General features: G+C 47.5%; 1 protein-coding gene and 1 long non-coding RNA gene across 9 annotated transcripts in view; both read left to right on the forward strand.

The window, feature by feature from the left end:
• The first annotated feature begins 5607 nt into the window (after positions 1–5607).
• The window catches only part of Rbms3 (RNA binding motif single stranded interacting protein 3), a 1319552-nt gene continuing 1300358 nt past the window's right edge, over positions 5608–24801 (forward strand). For 3 of the 8 annotated variants that reach the window (XM_041676982.1, XM_041676983.1, XM_041676981.1), the window contains exon 1: positions 5610–6097. In XM_041676982.1, the coding sequence (XP_041532916.1) occupies positions 5882–6097 (216 nt within the window). In that variant the 5' untranslated portion in view covers positions 5610–5881. Of the gene's footprint in view, positions 6098–24801 lie in introns of all 8 variants that reach the window. The other 5 variants (XM_041676984.1, XM_041676985.1, XM_041676979.1 and 2 more) reach the window with 3 other exon arrangements.
• The window catches only part of LOC121464233, a 169009-nt gene continuing 151052 nt past the window's right edge, over positions 6845–24801 (forward strand). The window contains exon 1 of the long non-coding RNA XR_005976502.1: positions 6845–7011. This is a non-coding gene — a long non-coding RNA (uncharacterized LOC121464233). The remainder of the gene's footprint in view (positions 7012–24801) is intronic.

Consider the following 24801-nt stretch of genomic DNA (forward strand, 5'->3'; position numbering starts at 1 on the left):
CAGATGACAAGGTCCAAGTTCACCAACAGATGCTTTAAAAAACATAGTTATAGAGGAAGACACCTTCATTAACTTCTCACCTAAACACACGCATAGGTGTGTGCACCTGCACACACATAACACATACAGCACACAAGGAGAAATACTTTAAAAAATCAGTTCATTTTACGCTGGCCTGTTGACGCCTGTAATCTTAGCACTTAGAAGGCGGAGGTAGGAGGAGTGCAGTCTTGAAGTCACCAAACCTACATAGCAAAGTTCAGATGAGCCATAGAGAGACTTTCTTAAGCTGAAGAGATCAGTTTGTTGAATCATGTACACATTGCTTAAAGAAGTTCATTAAGGATCTCTGAACTTCCTAAAAATACTGGGGTATGTAATTTTAGTGCAAACTTATTTCAAATTGTTGAGGTTTTACTAGATGCTTCCTTGCACAGACACAAACTTGTCCTTGTTTGTTGCGTGTCTCAAGACACTGGCAGTCCCAGCAGGGAGACACTGGAGTTGCCAATCTCAAGGAGAAAGGCAAAGATGACCAGACTTCTCACATCTCCACAAAGCTTTCACTAGTCAAGACAAAGTGCTTAATGTCTTTGGACTTTAGGAGAACTCACATTTCCTATTCAGCCACCAGGGTGATGGAACATAACACTTATGCTCCTATTAATTCATGAAGCTTTTCAGTGTGCAACGAAGGCCCATGGAGGAATAGAGAGTGTGAGCTGTAGAATGGCTTGTTGTTAATTTATCATGTTAGTGTGTGTATGTGTGTGCACACACGCGTGTGCTCACATGCATGCACATGTGTGTACAGGTACCTGTGCCAATAGTATGCATAAAGTGTCATGATTTACTATGTGTGTGCATTTGCATGTGTTCACCTGCATGCATGTGTGTACAGGTGCCTGTGCATAATAATATGTGTAAAGGTGTTTCAGTGTATCATGTGTGTGTATGCATGTATGTGCATGCACATGTGTGCTGTGCTCACACGCATGCATGTGTGTGTACAGGTGCCTGTGTACAACAGTATGCCTAAAGGTGTCAGAAGACAACTTCTGGCCGTTGTCACACTTCCAAGGCTGGGTTCCTGGGTCAACTCAGGTCAGCCTGCTTTTACAGCAAGTGCTTTTACAGAGAGAGCCGCCTCATAGCCCTTGCTGTGTTTTCTATGAAAGCGTTTTCTGGGTAGTCTTGGAGGAAGAGCAACAGGACACATGGGTTAGACAGCCCTCCTTAAACCCATACTCAGTGGAATCACTTGGAGGTCACAGATTCCAATTCTGAGTGACCGATCTCTGGCAGGCCAAGGACTGTGTGTCTTCCACACTCCTGGATGCTTGGAAGGCTCCAGGTTCACTGAGGAGCATCTGAGTGACAAGAGGCTAAACCAGCTGTGCTCCAAGGACACTATGTAGCCACGGTGACTCAAAACAACATTGTGTGTTCAGGTGTAAATAGGAAGAGGGTGAATTTTGTTCAAAGTGGTGGTCTGCTCACCCTGAACCTTCCTGAGACAGCTAAAGGTCACAGCCCTCGCAGACTCCTCACTAATGGATGGCTAATGAGGATGTGAAGTGTCATCTCAGGAAGCCACGAAACACGACGCAAACACCTCAGACTACTTGGAGGGCAAAAATTTCAAATGTTGTAAGCCGTTTGCAGGCTTGAGGTAGCAATTTACATGCGTAATTAGGTGCAATCAACAGTTCTGAAATGCAATATATTTTCTGAGTCCATATTTACTTATGACAGATGCTAAAAAATTTCATGTCCCCCAAGTAATTACCGGGGCAGAAGAAAATAATATTTGCATTGAACAATAGGAACCTTTAAAAGTACATGTCTAAATTTAGAATAAATTCAGTTACAGTATTTTATCTTTCTTTTTTTTTATTTAATCTTCATCTGAGCTTTGAAAAAAGTTCACAAACACATTTTGGAAGTAACAAGCGTGGAAGAATATTAACTCAACAGCTCTCCCAGCTCCTGTCTGAATTGACATGTGAATTTTATTTCTGAACTACAGAAGAAAAATCTGTCAGATTCCGAAGATCCTTGCGCACAACACTGGCGAGTCCCTCCCTCTTCTCCAAAGATGCCAACCATCTTCCAGAAAAATCAAGTAACTCCTGTTTACTGGCTCCTGAACCAAAGACTTCAGATACACATTCAAGGTCAATTTCTACCATCGTCCTGCCCAGGCCTAACAGACAATGCGGTGTGCTGCGTGATTTTTCTAAGCACATTACACAGATAATCTGATTTACCTTAATAAAAACCCTGTAAGGACTCTTGATTTATTAGTGGCTGCTGGAGAGAGAGTCGAAAGAAGTATTGTCCTCAGAGGCATATAGTTTTGCTTTCTTAATGTTTTTTTATTATTTTGTAATAAATATTTTGGAAGTGGGGGCAGGCATGCCACAGTAAATGTTAGGAGGTCAGAGAAACACTCTTTGGAGGTCTGTTTCTCCACACTTTCCGGACTGGATTTGTGGAATCAGGCTTGGCCGCAGGAGCCTTTACACACAGAGCCATTTTGTAGGCCCCAGCCATACTATCTCGGCTCATACATTACAACACTCAGGCTCATAATGTCGTTGAAAAAAAAGTCTAGGCTATCCAGGACAAGTAAACTCATTATTGTGCTGTTTGAGGAGCTCTCAGTTTAGGAAATAAACTTGAAACGATGCTTTTTAGAAACAACGAAAATAAAACCCAACAATGGAGGCCTGGTAAGCCATCATCCAAAATCTCTGCTTTCTTAGACCTGTCTATACTGAGTAAAGCAGCTTTAAAATGCTTTCATACTCACACAAAAGCCCGGAGAGTAAGCAGTTGCAGAAAAGGATAAATTCTGCCCATGAACCTGGTGTGGCTTTGTCCACTTGGACTATGTGCGTTGGCGTGCCAAAGCTCTGTGGGCGCTGCAGAGCAGCCCAGTGGGCCATGCGCCTTCCCAGTTGCATCAGTCACACATGTGTCCCACAGTGGGTGTTAAAGGAAAAGGCCACTCTCTATTAGAAAATACACGGGCACTTCACTTATCTCTGGATCCATTCGGGGACATTTTAGAACTCAAAACCCAGAGTAAATGACTAATGTTAAACAGGTTCTTCATGACTCGCCTGGCCTCCTCACTGTCCCAACATCCTGAATGTGCAATGTTACTGTTGCTACTTCCAGGACCAAGTGGAAACTGCAGAGGTCACCTTGCTCTCCTGGAGATGGCTCAGATAGACCTTGGTCCCTGTGCCCTGCTAAAGCCACTGGGACTGTTTGTTCGGTATTGAACTTCTGCTAAGTCATTATTGTAAGCAACCTTTTATGCCCAGAGAAGGCCACTGGATCCCGGGGGTGACAGATGACAGACTCTTCCCTTAGGCCTAGTGGCCTTACGCCCCGAACTGTCCTTCTGGTGGCCCTTTGTTTGGCAGCTGGTTGGACAGACTGTTCTCACTAGCTACTTTTTGTTTTGTTTTGTTTCTAGAGACAGGGTTTCTCTGTAGCTTTGAAACCTATACTGGAACTAGCTCTTGTTAGACCAGGCTGACCTCGAACTCAGATATTCACCTGACTCTGCCTCCCAAGTGCTGGGATTAAAGACGTGTGCCACAACTGCCCGGCTTTCACTGGCTACTTTTCATACTGTCTGATTTATGTAGGAACACGTCAGCAGCTGGGTTGTGTGTTGACTGTAACCATGGATACTACAAAAGAATCAGGGCCCCTTTAGGAGGCCTTCTTCCAGCCCAAACCACTCCTAACAATGTACAGGAGGTAGGGAAGACAGTGTTCAAGACAAGCCAGGTGAACTCCAGATGACTCCCGCTCACCCGCAGCTGTTTTGACTCGAGCAGAGAGAGGACTTCTCGGGCATCTCCACAGAATGTTTGTGATTAGTGTGATCTGGAGCCTATGGCTCTTGCAAATTACAGTGCACATTTATATGCCAGACCCCGCCACATGCCCTTCCTGGTTTTAGGATGAGCTTGGAGCCGCCCTCTGCTACTGCAACCTGGAGTTGCGACTTTAGACCCCATAAAAGGTTTCTGCCAAGGGCTCTTTGGTTCCCACCTGTGATCTTTATGGTGCTTGGAGTGAGCTGAGCCAGTGGCAGGCCCTTCAGCAGTTAAGATGCAGTGGATGAGTTTGCAAAGTGATGGTCAGGAAGGAGTACAGGGTGTGGATGGCGGAAGTGTCGAGATCTACGGATCTGCAGCGATGTGGCTGCTTGGTGGAAGCGTTCCAGAGGGCTCCCAGTCCCTAAAGGTAAGGGTCTGAAATCTGCTCTGGAGCTGTGATACTAGCTACACATGCTTCCAGGCCCTCCCCACACCCAACCATTGTGAGTTCCAGCTCCAGATGCCAAGGATGTTTCGAGCTGCCCCAGGGTGAGGCCACAGAGAACCAAAGTCCAGAGCAGTAAGCCTCCCACGTGAGCATCTACACAGTCGTGCAGCTTTGGCGTAGAGCCTTGAGGCATGCATCTCCACTTCTTAGGACTTGGAAATAGAGGCAGTCTCTTGGCTCAGCCCGTTTGGCACTGCAGGGCTCAGAATCACTGATAATAGCCCAGCAACTCCTCTTGATTTCTATGTGAGTAGAGCAGAATTGGTCAACGTGACTGACAAGGAGTCCCAGTGTAAGCTTTCCCATGTCTTTCCTTGCCAACTCTGTATTTATAGAGCACTTCACTGCCTGCCCCTAGCCTCCCCTCCTAAAATTTGCCCAGTTTGCTTGAGAGAACTGCCCACTTGGGAGAGCAGGTGCCCAGCTGGCGCCCACCACAGGATTCCTTGCAGTAAAAGCCTGGCAGCTACACCCCACTTCCCTTCCTCCTCCATTGACCCTCCCAGCTGCACACCTTGGTGCCAAATTCAGCACTGTGAAGCTGGTCCAGACCCAGGCACCCTCTCCATCCCATGAAGCCCCACCCCTTCCCGATTTAACCGTCCCGACACACACCAATGCTCAAGACTAGGTTAAGTCTTTTCCAGCTAGGAATGAATATTGGTTGGTTCTGTGCTCCAGCTCTCTAGAGTGGGCTGTCTCCTGTGCAGGGTCACCAGTATCAGGGCAGACTGGGTGCCGGGCTCTGGGAGCCACACACAAGCAACCAGCGAAGGACTGGTCCTCGAGACACTCTTGGTGGCTTGAAGAGGAAGAACCAGGGTCAGGAGGGAGTAGTCACCCGGGGTTGGGGTGGTCTCTCCAGCTATGAGTAATCCCCTTGCCCCTCTCATAGTTTCCCTGACAACCTCGTGCACAGGTCAGAACACCCTCCCTTTTCCATTCCTCTGCGCTGGAAAGGGGGCGACAGATAGGGTCGGTGCCTGGTCAGCGGCTGGGGGAGCAAGATCCCACTTACACCTGACATTCTCTATCCCTGCCAGTGTCGCCAGGCAAATCCTGCCCATCTGGTTTGTTCTTCCAGTAACTTTGTTCAGAAGGTTGGAAGGGCGGTGAAACACCCAGGGGGCCCCGGGAGATGCCAGATGATCGAGGATCGCGGATCCCGGATCGAGGATAAGGAGAACAAGTCCCTGGGGCTGTCCCCAGGGCTGGCTGGGGCGCGCGGCTGGGAGGCGCCCTGCCACCGTCAGGATGCGCTCGGTGTAGCGGGACTGCCGGGGGGCGCCTGAAGGCCAGCGCTCCAAGGACACGCGGCCACCCGCTCCTCGCCGGCTCACGGGCCCAGACGCCCAGCAGCGCCGGAGCCGAGCCGCGGGGAGTGCGGGCGAAGGGTGGCAGGAGGGAGGGCGCGCGCGAGGCGGCCCCTCCTCGGCGAGCCATGCGTGCCACGGGCCGCTGAGGAGCCGCCGGGCGCCGCTGCCAAGTCTCCGCTCCGCTTTTGTCTTGCCCTCCAGTGAATGGGAAGATGGAGATGGATGTGGAGGGAGTTTCTCCGCGCCCGGAGCCCATCCCCCGCTCCCAGGGGGCTGGCGGAGCCTGCCAGGCGCCGCCACAGCCGCCCCAGCCCCAGCCGCAGCCCCAGCAGCAGCTGGCTCAGGATGAAGTGCCCTGCGAGAGTGCGGGCGCTGAGGACAGCGACGATCCAGAGGCGAGACCCAACAGCGAGAGGGGGGAGAGCAAGGTAAGGTCCGCGGTGTGGCCGCCGTGACATCTTTTGAACCAGATGGAGGGGCACTAGTAGTGGCTGTCTCTTTAACCCCTCCACTCCCAACCCCCTTACCTCGTTTGTATGGGGGGTGGGGTGGCAGAGCGGAGAAGGCGTGGGATTTGGAGGAATCCACGCCGGTAGTGAGTTTCTCAACTGGAAGGCGTGTGCAGAAAGAAGTCTGCTCTGGTTTCGGTGTTCAGTGATGTGTGCAGGGGAAAAGTCGTGGTACAAGCGATGCTAGGCTGAGGGCAGGACTGAACCCGCGGGAGACTTCAGCTTTAGATGCTGTGGGTCTAGAGGAAGTGTGTCCGAAGACCTGGCGAGTGGCTTCCTAGACTCGTGGAGGGGAGGTGGCATGCATCTACCGATGGGAGCAAAGTTTGGCTCGGTTCAGATTGGACAGCCTTGCTTCATAGAGCTCTAGGCTGGAGGTGGTCCTCCTCAGCGGGCATCCTCCTCTTCAGGAGGGCAGGGACCCAAGTGCCTGGCGGCAGATGAACCCTGCAAGTCCTTTGCAGCCCTGCTGTGTCATGGTAGACCAGGGGAGACCTGCGCCTGACTGTGTGGAGTTCTTTAGGTAATTGAATTCCAGTAAGAGATGGCTCCGATGCCATTCTCTGCTGCTGGTGTTTTCCTCTGCTGAGAAAACTGTACAGTAGGGGAAATGGCACAGAAGATGACGCCTTGGTAATATTCAGAGAGCCTGCTTATTACAGCCATCTCTGGGCAGTTGCTGCCTCTTCCCACGCTCGGAGTTTAGTTTGATGGCAGCTAGTTGTTTAGTTCCATCGGTAACAAGTTCGCACGTGTGTTTGTTAAAGCTTTTTGAAAGCCGCTACTAATATTGGGGAAAAGTTGGTTCAGCAAATCAGAATATTGGAAGCCAGGTGAGTCAATCTACTTTATTTCCGCGTTGTCTTAAGTAAGGAAGTGTCCAGGCAGATAGGCGCTTCTGTTAGGCAGAAACAAGCCACGTCTCCTCAAGTGCTCCTCCTTGCGAACACCTTGATATTCCTTGGACCTTTGCTAAGACACCAGTAGATTACACAGTGACTAGAGCATGTTGGGATCACACGGAGTGCTGTTGTTCTGTCTGCAGACAAATCTTTAACAACTTCAGATGGGCAAATGCTTAAAACCGTTTCTGCCTTTTGAAACCTGAGGTAAGGACCAGGGTTGTTGTTGATCCACAAAAATCAATATTTTTATTTAAGTGGTAAGCTGTGCAGGAGTTGGGATCTGAACACACTCTGAAACAGATCAGAACGGGGCGCCGTACAAGTGGATGCAAGATTTACATTGTGAAAACCATATGAATTTTAATAGTCTGATATCCCCAGCCTTCCAGTCACTCTTGATTTCATGAATATTTAATCCTGTCACGGCTACGTATTTACTACTTGAAAGCCTGTGCCCAGTTTTATGAAAACAACCCTAACCGAGCATCATATTACCTAATTGAACTTTAAGCCTTCACTGCAAAATTGGTGTGGAGAGTAATTAAAATCTAGAGCCAGCCGGTGCTGCTGTTTCCACAGTGTGGCTTCCTTCGCCCTGCGCGTGAGAAGAAACTCCTGCCATCAGCAAAAAGAATCTGTGTTTGTTTCCCTCTGCTGCACCGTGTAGACTGTTTAATGTTCTGCCCGCTATGAGGAATGAGAAAAGGGTGCTCTAGAAATACACACCAGGCAAGGAGGAGAGTGAAAGCCTGGTTGATTACATTTACTTAATCAGTGTGTTCAGATAATTGAGTATCCCAGCGATCTGATTTGCTGCATGTCTGCCTGCAATTTTTTTTTTTGAGGTGGAAACAAAATAACTCCCCCCACCCTCACACCTCCAGGTGTTTGTGTGAAATTATGTGGCTTCCTTCCCTGAACCTAGAAATCGGCTGCGGTAACCTTCGCTTGTCGCTGCTGCCTCTTCGCAGCACTCTCTGAGAGTCAGAGGAAGGCTGTTACGTTCAAACCTTAATGACTGCTTTTGCTTTTGATGAATATGAAGGCAAATTACAATTATTATATTTTTTTGCAAATCTTGGTTGTGAGTCGAGAGACCTTGGTGCCTGTCTAAATTATTCTAGGTAAATGTAACTGGAAGAAACCTTGGATGACGTGGACTGCGGGCTTATGAGGCCGTGGGGGTAAGGTGGGTAGAACACCACACTGGACTTCAAAAAGCTGTTGAGTGCTGTTTACTGCATAGGGTGATAATGTTTCCTTTGCAATCTTGAGAATAGTTACAATTTTGAAAAATTCTTTATTTTCTTCCTGCATACTAGGGCACCATTAATAATTATAATAATAAGTGGTACATCCTTAAAAATACAGTGTTGGAAGAGTAATCAAAGTTGTTTCTGTTTGCTTGTTTTGGATTTCTTTTGAGACAGGATTTGGTGTAGCCCAGGCTGGCCTTAAACTCACTGTATCGCAGAGGATGACCTTGAACTCCTGATCCCGCCTCCATCTATGAAATGCTGAAATTGCAAGGTTGCACCACCGCACTTGGCTCAGTGATTGTGTTTTGATTCTGCCTTGGGACCAAGATTTATTCTTGGATAATTTACCATCATTGTCTTATTAAAAAAGTAACATGGAGGTCGACTCATAATTGACCATTTCTATTTTGTTGGATGTATAATCATATATCGCATGGCATCATAAAGTCTCTGAAATAAGAGGTGAGGTTAGAATACTAGATTTAGTGTGTGTGTGTGTGTGTGTGTGTGTGTGCACATGTGTGATGGGTGTGTGTGTGTGAGAGAGAAGGCGAGTGAGAGAGCGAGAGAGAAAGAGACAGAGACGTGTGGACTTAGGACAACTTTCAAGAGTTGGTTTTTTCTATTACCCGGTGGGTTCTGGGGATTCCTCCCACATTCTCGGGCTTGGCAGCAGCTTTACTCATGCGACCATCTTGTTGGCCTAAAAGAGACCCCCCCCTTTTCTCTTTAATATCAGAGTTCCACCATGTATCCAGTGTGTTCTGTGCTGTAGGAGGGCTACGTGGTTCTTCTCCAGCAGCTACTCTTGAAGGAAACATTGCAGCAGCTCCGGGTTGCACGTGATCCGAGTCCGTGAGTCAGGGCAGACCCTCCATGGGCCACCAGTCTTGCTTCCTTGTCATTGAGTCTTTCCTAAACGCTGTCCCCTGTCTCCGTGCCAGTCAGCAGTGTGGTGACCACCTCCGGAGACCTTGTGTGATGTTTCCTTCTTCTTCATCTCTGAGGAGACTCTAGACTGGGTAGATCTCTTTTCTTCTAGTCTTAAGAATGAAGATTAAAAAGAGTGTGCAAGAAAGAGACCCACGAATCCTTGGAAGCTGTTCTCCATTTATTAAAACACCTGACCTCAAAACTTCCTTACCAAATTTCCCAAGGGCACCAGGTATCTTTTTTTCTGATTTTAAAACTTTGTGGAAATGTTCTGTTTGTACCAAATAACTCTTTAATTAGTATTTATGAAACTTCGAAAAAACTTTGATTTTTTTTTTTTTGTATAACTTATAAACCACTCCAGTGCTTTTGCCTGCCGTGTTAACAAGTTACTTATACACACGTGCAAACCCTTCCCCTGGTCCCAGATGGGTGATGAGGATAGTTCCTGCATTTCCCCTCCATCTCATTCCTTTATCTTCTCCCTTAATCCCCCCTCCCCTGCCTCCCCTCCCCTCCCTTCCACACACACACACACACACACACACACACACACACACACACACACTGTAGGTGCAGCCCAGGTAGGAAGCACCACAAGGAAGCTTCCTGGTTTGCTCTGCTCTCAGTGAGCAGGACAAGTTGTCCCCTCTTATGACCTTGGACTAGAGCTCAAAACCAGAGCTACCAATAGTATTCAGCTGCTGGTGGACTCCACTTCCCCCTTCAGCAATACTCCGTGAGTGACAAGGTCTGAACTACACTGTTCCAGAGGCCGCTGTGAGAACCTAGCATCCTGTTTGTTATTTGGACTTTCTTTTTTAAAAGCTTTCAATTTGAAATCATTTTTGATTTGTGGTACAGTTTTAAAAGAGTGTTAAATAAACATTTTTCTCAGATTCCCCTATTTTTAATATTTTAAAATATGCTTATTAGTATTGCATAAAATACAGGCTATGTACACCACAGTGGAGAAAATACCTGAGCTTGACGCCTACCTCTGGTTGAGTGCTTGTGTAGTGTATCAGTGTTTTCCATGCCTCCCTCATAGAATTGAAGGCTCTCTTTACATCTGAAAGCCCAGAGAGGATTTTTCATGGTCAACATTAACCTCACACTGCCTTTTTGTCCCCTGCTCTCTCTGGTGGGTTTAACAGTGCACTAAGTGCAAAGTCTGAGCTCCCTGAGGTACCACCTCAGATGTGGCGAACCCCATGGATGTTGAGGCTCGGGCAAAGCCAGAGCGGTGTTGGCTGTGTTGAGTGCCGTCTTTGCTTTTCACTTTCATCTGAAAAACGCTTGTGCTTTCATTAATGGTAAAGATGGCATTTGCCAGTCAGCAGGGGACAGTGAAAGCTCGCATGGTGAGTCAAGGGGAATGCTGGTAAATCAAGGCACCTCCACACCCGAGTGATGTTCCTGGCATGAGAAACAAGAGAGACCTTTAAATGTTTGTGCTGTTAGCCAGGTGGATTCTTATTTCTGGCTCAGAAGTGGATATTTTCTTTTATTGGTGTTGTTCCTGAAGTCAGAGAGACCTGAGCTGGATCTTGGTTCTGGCTTTCCCTTACTCTTTCATTTACTTTGGATGTACAGTAGGCTCTGGCCTTGCACAGCTTTGTCTTCACATCTATATAAAACAGACTCAATTATAGTGTCAACCCCAATGGTTATTGTATGGCTTGAATGATGTTAGTTACAAAAACTTTCGATTCACAAATTTTCAGGTAACAATGGTCAGGGTTGTGAATAATAGTATCATTATTATAATTTCTGGGGTCCACACTTTGACAAAAGAAGACGGGCTGAGAATTTAAGTCCCCCTCCCAGAGGACTCAGGCATGCTATGATGCAGACAGACCCACAATTCTACAGTCAAGCCAGGTTGGTACTCTGACCTGATTTTGTTCTTTCGGCCTTGTGGGTTTGTGTTAGTTAGTCTTAACTCGCAACTTGACACAACCTGGACTTGCCTGGCAGAAGAGTATACTGAGGAATTATCTGGATCAGGGAGGTCTTATGGGTGTGTCTTGGCACAGGGGCAGATTGGATTGCTAATTGATCTAGGAAGATGCAGGCATCATGGGCAGCACCATTCCCTAGGCGGTGGGTCCTCCATAAGATAGGTGAGGATGAAGCTAGCCGAGAGCAAGCAAGGAAACATTCTTGACTGTGGATGTTTTGAGTGCCTGCCCTGATGATCCAAAGTGATGGTCATGAAGTCGTGAGCCAAATAAACTGTCTCCTCTATGGCTTGTTTATATCAGAGTGTTTATCAGAGGTACGGAACTGAGACTACTGTGGTTGTCCAGACATCTGTATGGCAGATACGTTAGAAAGGACTTATCCTCACTTGCCCCATCGTGTTACCAGGGACAACCAGGATGGAATTCTTTACACCTGTCCCCCTTTAGCCTTGGGGATGTACAGAACACACCAATAAAGCTGGTGGGTTTCCCTGTGACTGTATGTCTTGGGAGGAATAGGTAGCACATTCTTAGACTTACAAATTAATAGTTTACTAATTTTTTAACATATTACAGTTTGGTCGCAGGCGAGAGAAATATTCAGTTGGAGCAAAAATGTGTTCTGCTGGAAAGTAATCATAAAATGTGCAGAAAAAGCGCTACAATGGGCTTTGTTAACTCTGAGTAGTAGATGACGAAGGGCACTGTCTCAGGAGCACAGGTGTGAAAATAGTCCCAGCCTCTGGGTGTATACCCGAGTCATGTGACAGAACACTCAAGAGAAGTCCAAGGGGGCAGAGACTTACTTTGCCTCTCAGTTTCAGGGGTGTTCATCCAATGTGGCAAAGGCTTAGCAGAACAGTTCAGCCATGGTGGCCAGGAAGTAGAGAAAAGGGGGAAGTCAAGACACACCCCAGTGGCCCACTTTCTTCCAGGTCCTACTTCCACTTCATCACCACCCCAACGTGCCATCCCATTATGAGGCCATCAAGGGGCGAGTCCACTGACTAGGATGGAGACCTTGTATCATTTGTCTCTGGAAAGGGCCTCACAGACACACACTGTTTCTTTCCTTTGAGTGGTTACCTGCTTCCTAGAAAATCCTGAGATGTGTTTATGAGACCAATGAAATGGATATTAGTGCCCCAAACACCATCCTTACCTTTCTCCTAGAGAAAGGAGGAGGGAGAAGAGAGAGAGATTCAGTCAGGAGTAGCAAACTTCTGACAACACCATACTCCCTATCGTTTGAAAAGATATGAAAATGCAGCCTCTTGCTCACATATGTACAAGAAGAAAGAGTACTTGATCCTTTAGTGTGTGTGTATGTGTGTGCACATGTATGTGTGCATGCGTGCATGTGTGTGTGGCCAGAGCCAGAGGATGTGTTGGGCACCCTGTTCTAGCCCTCACTCTCCACTGTCTTCCCTTAAGACTGTATTTCACAATGAACCTGAAGAATTCTCTCTATACTGGCTGGCCAGTGAGCTCTTGGATCTGCCTGTCTCTGCCTGTACAGGCTGGAGCTAAAGGCATGTCCAGATATGCCTGGCTCTTTGAGTACCAGGGATTTGAACTCAGGTCCTCATGCTTATGCAACGAGTGCTCTGTCAGTGAGCCAAAGCCAGTTTTTCCTTTCTGACCTTGGATTATTGTTTAACAGAATTAGAACACTGGGTTGGAAGGAATGGCTTGCTGCGTCTGCTCTGCTGCCTCCCTCATCCTGTCCCACGTGAGAAAATCCACCTCCCATGACTAGTGCTTAACCAGCAGCGAGCTGATGCTTGCACACCCCTTAACCTTCCATGACTAGTGCTTAACCAGCAGCGAGCTGATGTTTGCACACCCCTTAACCTTCCATGACTAGTGCTTAACCAGCAGCGAGCTGATGCTTGCACACCCCTTAACCTTCCATGACTAGTACTTAACCAGCAGCGAGCTGATGCTTGCACACCCCTTAACCTCCCATGACTAGTGCTTAACCAGCAGCGAGCTGATGCTTGCACACCCCTTAACCTTCCATGACTAGTACTTAACCAGCAGCGAGCTGATGCTTGCACACCCCTTAACCTCCCATGACTAGTGCTTAACCAGCAGCGAGCTGATGTTTGCATACCCCTTAACCTTCCATGACTAGTACTTAACCAGCAGCGAGCTGATGTTTGCACACCCCTTAACCTTCCATGACTAGTACTTAACCAGCAGCGAGCTGATGTTTGCATACCCCTTAACCTTCCATGACTAGTACTTAACCAGCAGCGAGCTGATGCTTGCACACCCCTTAACCTTCCATGACTAGTACTTAACCAGCAGCGAGCTGATGCTTGCACACCCCTTAACCTCCCATGACTAGTGCTTAACCAGCAGCGAGCTGAGGCTTGCACACCCCTTAACCTAGGACAGACTTTTGGACGGCCCGAGTTACAACCCTTCTCTCTCCGGGAATTCTAGTGTTCTGAGTCCTGAGTGTATATGACTTATTTAGAGTTATTAAGGTTCTTTTTCTCATTTACTTGTAAACCAAGGCTGGCACATACATCCGCCAAGCAGGCCCTCTAAGAATGGACATAGTTGTGACCTAATCTTTTCACATACAGACCTTTAATGACAGTTGTGTCCATGGCGATAAAATTTAACTTGTCTTGTCTGCCGGAAAATTAAAGCAAATTGATTTCTTGTGTCAGCTCCTGAAGTGTTTTCTCTAATGTGCAGCTTCATGTGTCCAGACGTTTCTGTCCTCACACGGACCTGAGGAGCTCTACCCCGAGCAACCTTAGTTCTCACGTGTGAGGGGAATCTGCCCAGTATGTATGTGTCAGAGTATGTGAGCGTGCAAGCATGTGTGTGTGTGTATGCGAGTTGTATGAGCTCGTGTATGACTGTGAGTGAATGTGTGTATATGTGTATGTCTGTGTGACTGTGTATATGTGACTGTGTATATATACAAATGTGTGTATATGTGAATATGTATATATGAGAATGTGCGTTTGTGACTATGTGTATATGAGACTATGTGTATATGCGACTGTGCATATATGTGACTGTGTGTGTATGTGACTGTGTGTATATACAAATGTGTATATATGTGAGTGTGTATATGTGACTGTGTGTGTATGTGACTGTATGTGTGTGTGTGTGTGTAGACACATGCACATAACAGCATGTGTTTGGAGTCAGAGAACAGCCTCTGGTGTCAGGCCTCACCCTCCATATTGTTGTAGATAGGGTGTTGTCATTGTCTGTTGCATATGCCAGGCTGTCTGCCCACAGCTTTTGAGGAGTCCCCTGTCTGTCTCCTGTCACCCCATAAGATCACTGCAATTAAAGAATTTGGTGCTCTTAAGTGAGTTCTAGGGACTTGAACTCAGATCCTCACACTGTGCCTCAAGCGTGTTTACTCACGGAGCCATCTCTGCAGGACACACGTTCTTCAGTCACTGTGGCTGACTCACATCAGTGATCAGTAACTAGTGATCGTATGGATCTCTGTTCTGTCACTGTGTATGGGGACGTCTATTAGACACTAGGACTGCAGAGCCACGGTGTGAGCTTTGAAGTTCAGTGGAGGACAGTGACAAGGTGGTGAGGACCTTTGAGACAGGAGGGTAAGTCCTGCCGCGGAATGTACGAAGGCCGCATGATCAGGCCTCAAGAGCAGGGATGGAGCGGAAGAACTTCACAGGTGTATGGTGTGTCAAAGTCAACGGTGAACAAGAAAGACTCAGAAGCTCTTCGTAGGGTCACGGGGAGGCAATGAGTGCAGGTGGTGATCCTGAGGCCCTGGGCTGCTGAGACAGGAGCCCACAGCATCAGTAGGAAGGAGTGCCGGAGGTGCAACCCAGGAGAGTCTTGGGATGCCAAGATGGCTGTTGAGGCCACATCTGGCAGGGAGCAAGTTGAATGTAGAGCTTCTATGCAGAAAGACAAATTGGAATACCCATCACAGTTGCCATGCTTGGGAAGTCCACACGAATAGTCAGCAAAGTAATTAACGCGTGTGTGTCTTGTGATAGAGCAGAATTAAATCCTCTTCATTGTGTGACAAGAAAGGACTTTGCGTAGCTCAATATATAAAGAGCACTTGAGCACCGAGTAGAACAAACACAGAATTTCTCTCGGGATATAGCTCCTTTTCTGGAAAGAACAGATAACAGCCTTCTTGCCCCACCCCTCCCATACGCCCCACATGACTTGGCTTCATGGTCCTCACTGCCCTGTGAAATGCCATGGCCTCCTCTGTGCACTGTCTTGACATTTTGCAGCCCTGTATCAAGCTGGGGATGTGGAGCTGGAGCATTTGGCTTTGTCTCTTCTTTCTCACTGGCACAGCCTGCCCAGGGTCGCCATTCCTGGGGAGAGAGAATTCCAGGTTCTCGCCGTCACTCTTCCCTTGGTAAACTAACTGAGCAGAGACCTGACAGCAGGAGCTTCCTCTGTGCTAGCATGCTCCCTTGGATGCTGGGTGACATTCCTCTGAAGGCCAGGTTTCAGACAGCATGAGAAGCCCAGAGTGCTTGGAGAGGTGGCTCAGCTGCTCCTCTGGAGGCCTGGGTGTACTCCCTAGCACCACACGTCAGCTCACAACCACCCCTGTCTCTTGTCTTTGAGATATGATGCCCTCTTCTGGCCTCTGAGGCTACACTCATAAAAAACAAATCAAACTAAAACCTTTTAAGTTTAGTTCAGTGAAGTGAGACTGGGCCCCTGGTGATGCTGGTCAGTGAGTGACCCCAGCTTTCTTGCCCCCAAATGTTTGAAGCAGCTCTGCCCCATGGCCCATGTGTCTCCACCCATACCCCACCTCCCTAGTCATACCTGCCTCCTTCACCATTTTCTCATTCCAAAGTTTTACAAGCAGTAAAACTCTTTTTCCGAGGATAGTTCAATAAGATTTCACGATGTGTGGCCTCTGTACTTACCAGCTACAGGACAAGGAGCCTGTGTCACTCTTTGTCTCCCCCGAGGCACTGTCCCCAGCTGGTCTCAAAGCTTGGCATAAATAGAGCTGTGTAGTTAATCATTGTCTCAGTTCTGGTTTGGGGAGCTGGTGCAAAGAAGTCCCTATTGCTTGAGGGGATGTGCTAGTTCAGGGGGTGACTGCTCATGCTTCAGGGTGGAACCTCATTTTCCTGGGTAGATAATCACACTCATTTGGAAGGGTGCTGTGTCCTGCAAGAAAAGACTGAAATCCTCAGGCGCCTTTTGTGGGTATCGAATCTGATGTTTTAGAAGCAGAGAGTAAGATATCTTCATCTTTCTGTGTGCTTACTCGGTAACCTGTACATTTCTTTGGTGAAAGTCTATTCAAATCTTTGGCCTATTTTAGGGGGAGGAGGGATTTTCTGTTCTCGCTGATGTGATCTGTTATTTTCACTTAGGGTTGGATTTCAGAAACCCTGATGGAAGCCTGAGGAGCTTACAAAGCAACAGACATTTCAAGCTTCCTTTTCCGAGGCGTTTGGTGAGCTCACGTTTATTGGGCATTTATCATGTATCAGTCACAAGAGAGACTCACATCAGGTGATCTCATCTTATGCTCCCCAGTAATCCTGAGAAGTAACTATCACTAGCCCAGGGATTACTCAGCTGCTGTATGGCAGAGGAAGGATGGGCATTTAAGTCCTTCAGCCTCCTCTACCTCCCTTGGTGGGACTCCAAGGCCTTTATTTTATCCACCTCAGAAGTTGGCATGCTGAGAATTCTCCAGAGAGCTGGAAGGTCTGAGGTGTTCCTTTGCATGTTACTATCCAGGACATCCATCTCTGTCAGCTAAACTGCATTGCTGTGGGTATGCAGGGGGCTGCAATCGGAGCAGCCAACCCTTGCATAAACCCCAGTTTGGCTCCTACAGGCTGTGGGGGCTTTTGGCAAATCATGGCAACACTTGCATTTGGACACCTTCTCCCATCCCCTCCTAGGACTTTTAACTAATTTATGGGTGTAAGCCTCAAACATCTATCAGGGTTTCTGAAATCTAAAAAGTGAAAATAACAGATGTATCAATAAGAATGGAAACAGCTCATGTCCCACCTAAAATTGGTCAAAGAGTTGAGTGGACTTTCATCAAAGAAACAGAAAAGAAAACCTGAAAGGCTGCTCCACCTAAACATGGGGGTAATTGCACGTGGAGGCCAGAAGAGGGCATGAGAGAGCCTGGAACCGCCCTGTGTGGATGCTAGAACTGGAACTCAGGTACTCTGCAAGGGCAGCAAGCATTTTTGCCTGATGAACCAACCATCTCTCCAGTAAAGATGCTGATGAACTGGGCTGTGGAGATGGCTCAGTTCGGCCAGGAAAATGCATGCTGTCAGAGCTTGACGACCTGAGTTCGGACCTCTAATACCTACGTAAAAGCCAGGCATGGCCGTGCACACCTTCAACCCCAGTCAAAGCGTGAGGATCCAAGTTCAGATCTCTAATACCTACACAAAAGCCAGGCATGGCCGTGCACACCTTCAACCCTAGTCCTGGGGAAGCAGAGACAGAAGGATATCCAAAGCTGACTGGCCAACCAGGCTAGTTCAGTGTCCCCCAAAATAAGGTGGGGAGCGACAGAGGACACCTGGTGCATGCATGTACCCACATATGCATACACAAAACTCACATATACCACACATACACAAAATAAATAAAGTGATGTTGATGGCCCATGTATTAAATTCCTGAGAGAGCAGCCAAGTCATTCCAATTGACCAGTGAACTCCTGGATGAGACACGTTTTTCAGGTCTTAGAATCATAACTCTGACATTCAATCAAAACAGTTGATCGCTCCACTTACAAGGCACATACCAAGCATATAGACCCTTCTAGATTCTCAAGAGTATCAGGGTTATCAGGTTGAAAGAGGTATTGAATCCATGACCTATCTTATCTTAGATCCAATGTCCCTATGAACAATTAGATTAAAATCATTAGCAAGAGGGCTCTGAATTTGCAGGAATTGAGCATCGCTACCTTCTGACGATGCAAGGTGCACATCCCAAGCCGGTGTGCATTGGGACACTAGCTGAGGACTCCCTGACTACCTATGGGGAAGGAGGCTTGTTTGAGAATGTTTTCACTGCCAAGACACACGTCACCCGGATAGTACGTTGTTGGTAGGGCTGGAGTCATTACGTATCATGGCAACCTCACTGGGGAGACATCCTTTGGGGGGAAAGTGTGGAACTAGGATGGTGTGACTTGGAACCCTGGCTCTGCTTCTTTTAATTGTGAGCCCTTAGGTGAGTCTTTGGGACCCTAAACTGTAAAAGGCAAATCAAACTTTCATGCTTCTAAGAGCTACCTAGTGTGGGAGCTTAAACTCAGTTATTACCTGTGTTAGCAATGCCTCTCATCAAACTTTCTGGCTGTCTGTGTTGTGGTTATAGGTGTATATTATATTCTGTGTCTCTCTGGTTTTGCTGGTTAAGTGGACATACTCTTACAAATTTTTTAATGATACCAAGTGAAGTCATTGAGCAAAAACAGCACCAGCAAAACCAAACAACAAAAAGCAGAATCACTGTTGTGTTTTGGAGACTGTATGAAATGGTACAAAGGAGCATAGTCATTCCTGGGACGGGCACCCTGGGATGATGCTGGCTGAACTAGGATTCGGCAGTCCTCCTGGGGTACTTTCCCCTGTTTCCTAGAGCATGTCCCCTGCCTTCCTATCTTCCTTGCTCTCTTGGTGATAGACATCCTACCAGTGATCCTTCTCTTGTTAGTGTTTTAGAATGCACTGTGTTCTACCTAAGCTGTTCCCTTTGCCTGCAGTGTTCTTCACTTGGAAGTGCCTTGAGAATTTCCTTTAACGTCTCAGGAAATGTTTCTCTAATTTTAACCTGTTTGTCCTAACAACAGCCAAGTCTCTGATGACATGGTTTCATACTTTCTCAGTTGTGATATCAGTCTATTTCAGTCTGTTGTTTTCTCAGATCTTTCTCTAACCATAACGTAACCCATCACATGTAGTACGCATTCTCTGTCTCTGTGTAAAATTCTTTTTCAGATGGGGCCTCTGCATGTAGTCCATGTTGGCCTCAAATTGTTGCATAGCTGGAGCTAGCCTTACACTCCTGATCCCCTAGCTCTACCTCTCATCCCAGTTGTTAAGATTACAGGCATGTAGGCATGCACGGCCATAGCTGGTTGATGAAGTGCTGGGAAATTGAGGCTGGGGTTTTCTATATGCTAGGTATAAATAGTTCATGTATAAAAATTGATGCTATAACAGCTCCATGGTATGGTTAAGAAGGATTTTATTGTAGATATGAAGGGGGGGTGAGAGAGAGAGAGAGAGAGAGAGAGAGAGAGAGAGAATAGCTGAAATAGCAGGGTTGTAAGGAGAATGAGTACTTGGGGGAGGGAAGCCTATAAGATGGGGTTAGTTTAGGGTAGGGAAGGAGGTGAAAAGAGTTAGGATTCTAGCATGGACTTTGAACATGAGAACAGGTGCTTGCGATACTGAGGGTGCCTGGAGGCCAGCATGCCCTTCAGTGTGTTAACAGGTACCACAGATGGCCATTTGTCCCTCCTGCCTTTTGGAATTTTGATGGAGGAAGGTCATTGGCTAATAAAGGAACTGCCTTGGCCCATTTTATTGGTTAGAGGATAGGTGGGAGGAGTAAACAGAACAGAACGCTGGGAGGAACAGGAAGTGAGGTCAGAGTCTCTGACAGCTTTCCCCTCAGAAGCAGACGCCTCAGAGAGACGCCATGCCCCGCTCCTGGGCAGACACACGCCATGAAGCTCCGACCCAGGATGGACTAGGCTAGAATCTTCCCTGTAAGACCGGTTCACACAGATTATTAGAGATGGGTTGATGGGGATGTGAGAATTAGCCTGTAAGTGCTAGAGCTAAAGGGTCAGGCAGTGTTTAAATGAATACAGTTTGTCCGTGTAATTATTTTGAGGCATAAGCTAGCCAGGCAGGTGGCTGGGGTGTTGGGGACGCAGCCCCGCCGCCCATACTACTACAGTTGGCGCCCCACGTGATGGACTAAACCCACTTAAAAAACCTGAGAAGGCTTAAAAATAAGGGAGAGAGAGTTTAACACAGATTTTTGCTGTTTGTTGGTGGCCTGCTGTAGAGAGATTTCCTGATTCAGCAACAGTAGCAGAAAAAACGCTGTGTCATTTTAAAGCGCGACTTCCTGGGGCTGTGTCGCCATTGCCATTGAGATCTCTGTCTGGTTCCTGCGGGAGACAGAGCTTTTGAATAGAGCATTTGGAGTAAAGTGCTACGATTTGTTTGATGGCAACTAGACTCGCTGTGTTCTCGGGTCTGCTCTGCTTGCTAGAGGCAAGCAAGCGCCTCATCTAAGAGAGGCTTCCTGACTCAGCTTCAGCTGCAAAACCCTGCAGCTCTTAAGAGGTCCTGCCACGAAACACTTAAACGGTGTTGACAAAAAGCTGAACACATGCTTTTCGGTTTTCAGCCATAGCAGGAAAAAAGCTGCGCCGTTTAAAAATGCTGGCTTTCTGGGCTGTCCTGCCAGGGCAAACTCTGACTCTTTTACGCAGGCGGTTTGTGCGGTTTGCAAGCACAGGCTGCTGAAGCTCGCTTGCTGGCTACAGCCAGTACCTCAGCCATGCCGCCCATACTACTACAGAATTTGGGGAACTTGTATCTCCTTTAGACTTGACAGGTAAGTACTTTAGCAACTGGCTATATCTCCAGCACCTTTCTAATACAGTTTTGACTTCAAGACTGGGTACAAATACCCATGTTCACTGATACTCTTGTATATAATTCTATTTTCTGGTCCAGACCGGTTCACATCCTCACTCATCCCACATTCCAGTGGAGAGACATAATAAACAAGCATAAATTAATAAATAAAGCAATAAGCAAGTCACTGACAGCTGGTGACCCAACTCTAGGTGCGTATTCTGAATCCCTACCCAACTACTGATGCAAAGTCACCAATGCAGAATAGTAAAACGACAACCTGGAGTGGCCTTTTCCTTCTTGGCCTTAGGACTTATCCTCTTCTTTGACGTCTTTCTATTTTCTCCAGTGTTTAATCTTTCCCCAGCAATGGCATTGGGACACCTGTGGTATCACCAGCTCTACTTCCTGCACGTGTGCTACGAACCATAAGTTCGTAATGATCAAGGTATCACTCTTTCCCCATGAGTTCAGCTCAACCTTGGTGCAGATATTCACTGACGTCATTGGAGGTGGCGTGCTAGTTGGCGTCCTGAGCCCAGCTTATAGCTTTTGTAGCTATGACATTTTACCAGACACTCGATGCTTTAACAGCCCTCCTCTCTTCCTATGCTCCTTCACCATGGTGGTCACTAAACATGCGCAGCTCTGTCAATATAACAATGCAAACTCAGCTCCCCCTTTGCCCCAGCCCAGTCTCAATGCTTGGAAGTCACACATCTACTGGCTACTGTGTTGAATGTTGTAGATAAGGACATTCCCCTCATCAAGAGATCTGTCAAGTACCCATGGGTAGCTTTACCCGGCCTGACAGACAGACCCTGGTCGCATGCTCTGAAACCATTCCTCCAGAGAGAACGGAGACTTGTACAGTTTCCCTGGATTTGCTTGCTGCAGCTTCTGGGTGAATTGCTTACAAATGGTTTTTGAGCCACCGATACCGTTGTGCAGGGAAGCCTGGTCGGAGCAAGATCTCATTCAGAAACTATAGCTGGCAGTGTTGCTATTTTTCTTGCTCAGTTGTTTTCACTGAATGGCGAGATTTGTCCTTGACCACTGGAAAACGCTCTCCGGTGAAGGTGTTCCAGACAGCTGTCCTCACATCCAGTTCAAAGTCTTTATTAGTGGGTGGTTGAACCTCAGCCTGAAGCACCATTGACATCCCTCATAGCCATTTACTAATGACTGTCTTCACACTGGGGGATGGTTCTGATGGCACTTGCAGTCAAGAGTGCACAGGCAGGGACAGTTAGCATCATTGGAGCCTCCACAGCAATGCGGGGGAGTCGCGTTGAACTCCACAGTAGACAAAAAGTGCCGGAGTCACACACTTCTTCAGCTCACATCTCATGCAATAGAATTCTCAGTGTGTTCTCACCACCAGGGACTGAGCTGTGGGTAAAAACAAGAGAGGATATGAAAAAAATCTGATAATGAAATACCTGTATTCCCAGTCTTCTTTCTATTCATGTCTTCCTCTTTCCTTCCATCTATGGAGGCAAGTACTCTCATTCCAATAGGAGGAAGAACTAGGGGATTTGTTCTCTGGATTGTTGTGTGGGACTTGCTGTGTTGTCTAGCACATCACATGGCTGTCAGCAAGAAGAGAGATGAGAGAAAGACCCCAGGGTGGAGTTGGTGAATTCCCTCCCTGTTAGCCAGGATGGAAATGTGAACGACACCTGGAAGAGGTCTAAAGCTCCTTCATTTACACATCCCGTTAGCTGGGAGGCCCCCAGCCCCACAGGCAGCTGCAAGGCCTGGGAGGCAATGAGGGATGCAGGCATACTCTTCCATCACGTCAGTGGTGGGGACCACTGACCAGGGGTGAAGGAGCTGCCAGAGAGAAAGAGCAAAGAGGAAGGAGGTTACTGCTGTCTAGAACGATTTTTGTGTGTGTGGTGGGGGGAGGAGGTGGTGGTGGGTGGGGTGGCAGTGCTTACTTGGGTGTAGGGTCTCAGGGCATCCTCTGGTGTCATTCCACAGGCATTGTCCACTGTCTGAAAGATAGGGTCTCTCTTTCCCCCTTACCTGGAATTCACTGATTAGACCAACTTGGTTGGCACAGGGTCTGCCTGTCTTGGCTTCTCCCCAGAGCTGAGATTACAAGCATGAGCCACCATCCCTGGCTCTTTAAAGTAGCTTCTTAAGTCCTTGTACTTGTAAGGCCAGCGTGTGAGCACCTGGCCTCTCTTGCCGTTCCTCTTCTAGTATCTTTTATCTCACACACACACACACACACACACGCACACACACACGCACACACACACACACACACATGCACACACACACACGCACACACACACACACACACACACACACATTAGAAACACTGAGGTACTAACAACCTGGCATGTGTTCATCCCACAAGGTGAAAATAAAACCACAACACAACTTTTGAGCCAAATTTGAAGCAAGTTTTGTAAATGTTGTCCAGGACGAGGGACACTGGCCACGTCCACTGAGATTCTCAGAGAATGGCCACGAATTACGCGATTCAGGTTCTTATACAGACAAACCCCACAAGACTCGATTCTTCCTGTCTTGGTCCATTTGGGGCAAGCATACAGGTGGATGTACTTCCTGCCTACGTACCTCCCACCTTCGCGTGATCAAGCATATCCTGTGCAGCTGGGGCAACCAACCTTGATAATAGCAGCGGAAACACAGGGCCTATTACCTTACATAAACAGCAGCCCCCAGCATTCCCGGAAGTTGTCTGTCCTTAAGCAAGCGGGTCTTACAAGGTTTATCCATCCTTGGCCAAGTGGGACTTACAGGTTACGGGCACTTTTTTTTCTTCATATATCTCGTAAGCACAGTAACTTAAAACACATTAGCCCTCATGCATGCTTACAAAAAGCTGTGGCCAATGGGACTCAAATTTCTTATTAAGTCACCTTCTGGCTTCCATATTTGAAGTAGTGTGTGACACTGGAGCTCTTACAGGCTTCAGCTTCCACTCCTGCTCCAAGGATTTCTGGGTAGAATATGGCTGCCTGTCTCTGTGATGCCAACAGCTTTAACCAGCGTGAGGCTTAGATGTTTGCTGGAGGTTCATAAGGGAGGGAGGCAGAACGATTACTGGGTTTTCACCTCCTGGAAAGTCTACCTTCATTGTGTCTACCTCCGCCTCCACTACGCCTCCCTGTGTACTTACTAGGTGTGACTGGAACAAGGGTACCTTGCTCACAGTCCTTAGAGGTCAGAGTCACAAATCAAATTGTGGGCAGACATGTCCCCATTTTTCTTTTTTAATTCAGACTGTAGATGATTCTGGAATTTAAAGACTCCTCATTCTGGGCACAGCCCCGGAGTTCTACGGGGATTTGGTGTCTACGGTAACAGTGAGATGTCAGAAGTTACTTTGAAGACCGTGTGTCTCACTTGTGAAAGAACAAGAGATAGACAGGAGGAGGAAATTCTTCAGGGAAGGCGCTATCGAGGACCTGAGGGCTCAGTTGCTGCGGTGTTCAGAGTCACTGGGAAGCCACTGATGTATCTGTTTAGTTGGGGCCTAGAGCTGGTGTTAGCTACAACAGAACATTCTTTGGTTCCTCATTTGGCTTTCATCTTGTGCTTCGTGAAAAAAGACAGCACAGAACTATCTAGTGGGTTAACTTTGTACGGGGTTAACTGTGAAGGCTCGGATTCCATCAGGGTAGCCCCGCTGCCCTCGTGGTGACAAACGGAGTGAGGAGAGCCTGACAGAGCTGTTCTTCAGCCACGAAGCTTATCTGCCTCTCCAAACTGGCCTGGTTAGCTGCTGCTGACTAACCAGGAAAGCGGAGCTTGGAGGCTGACGTGAGGTTTAAAACAATCTCACAAAAGCAGCTGTGTGTGACTACTGATGTCGTCAGAAGAAATTTTATTTATCCTGGGGAGGCAAAAGATTTGTGGATG

The sequence above is a fragment of the Microtus oregoni genome, unplaced genomic scaffold (genome assembly GCF_018167655.1).
Source record: "Microtus oregoni isolate MIOR12 unplaced genomic scaffold, Mior012 000028F_ref0000031, whole genome shotgun sequence".
Taxonomy (NCBI): domain Eukaryota; kingdom Metazoa; phylum Chordata; class Mammalia; order Rodentia; family Cricetidae; genus Microtus; species Microtus oregoni.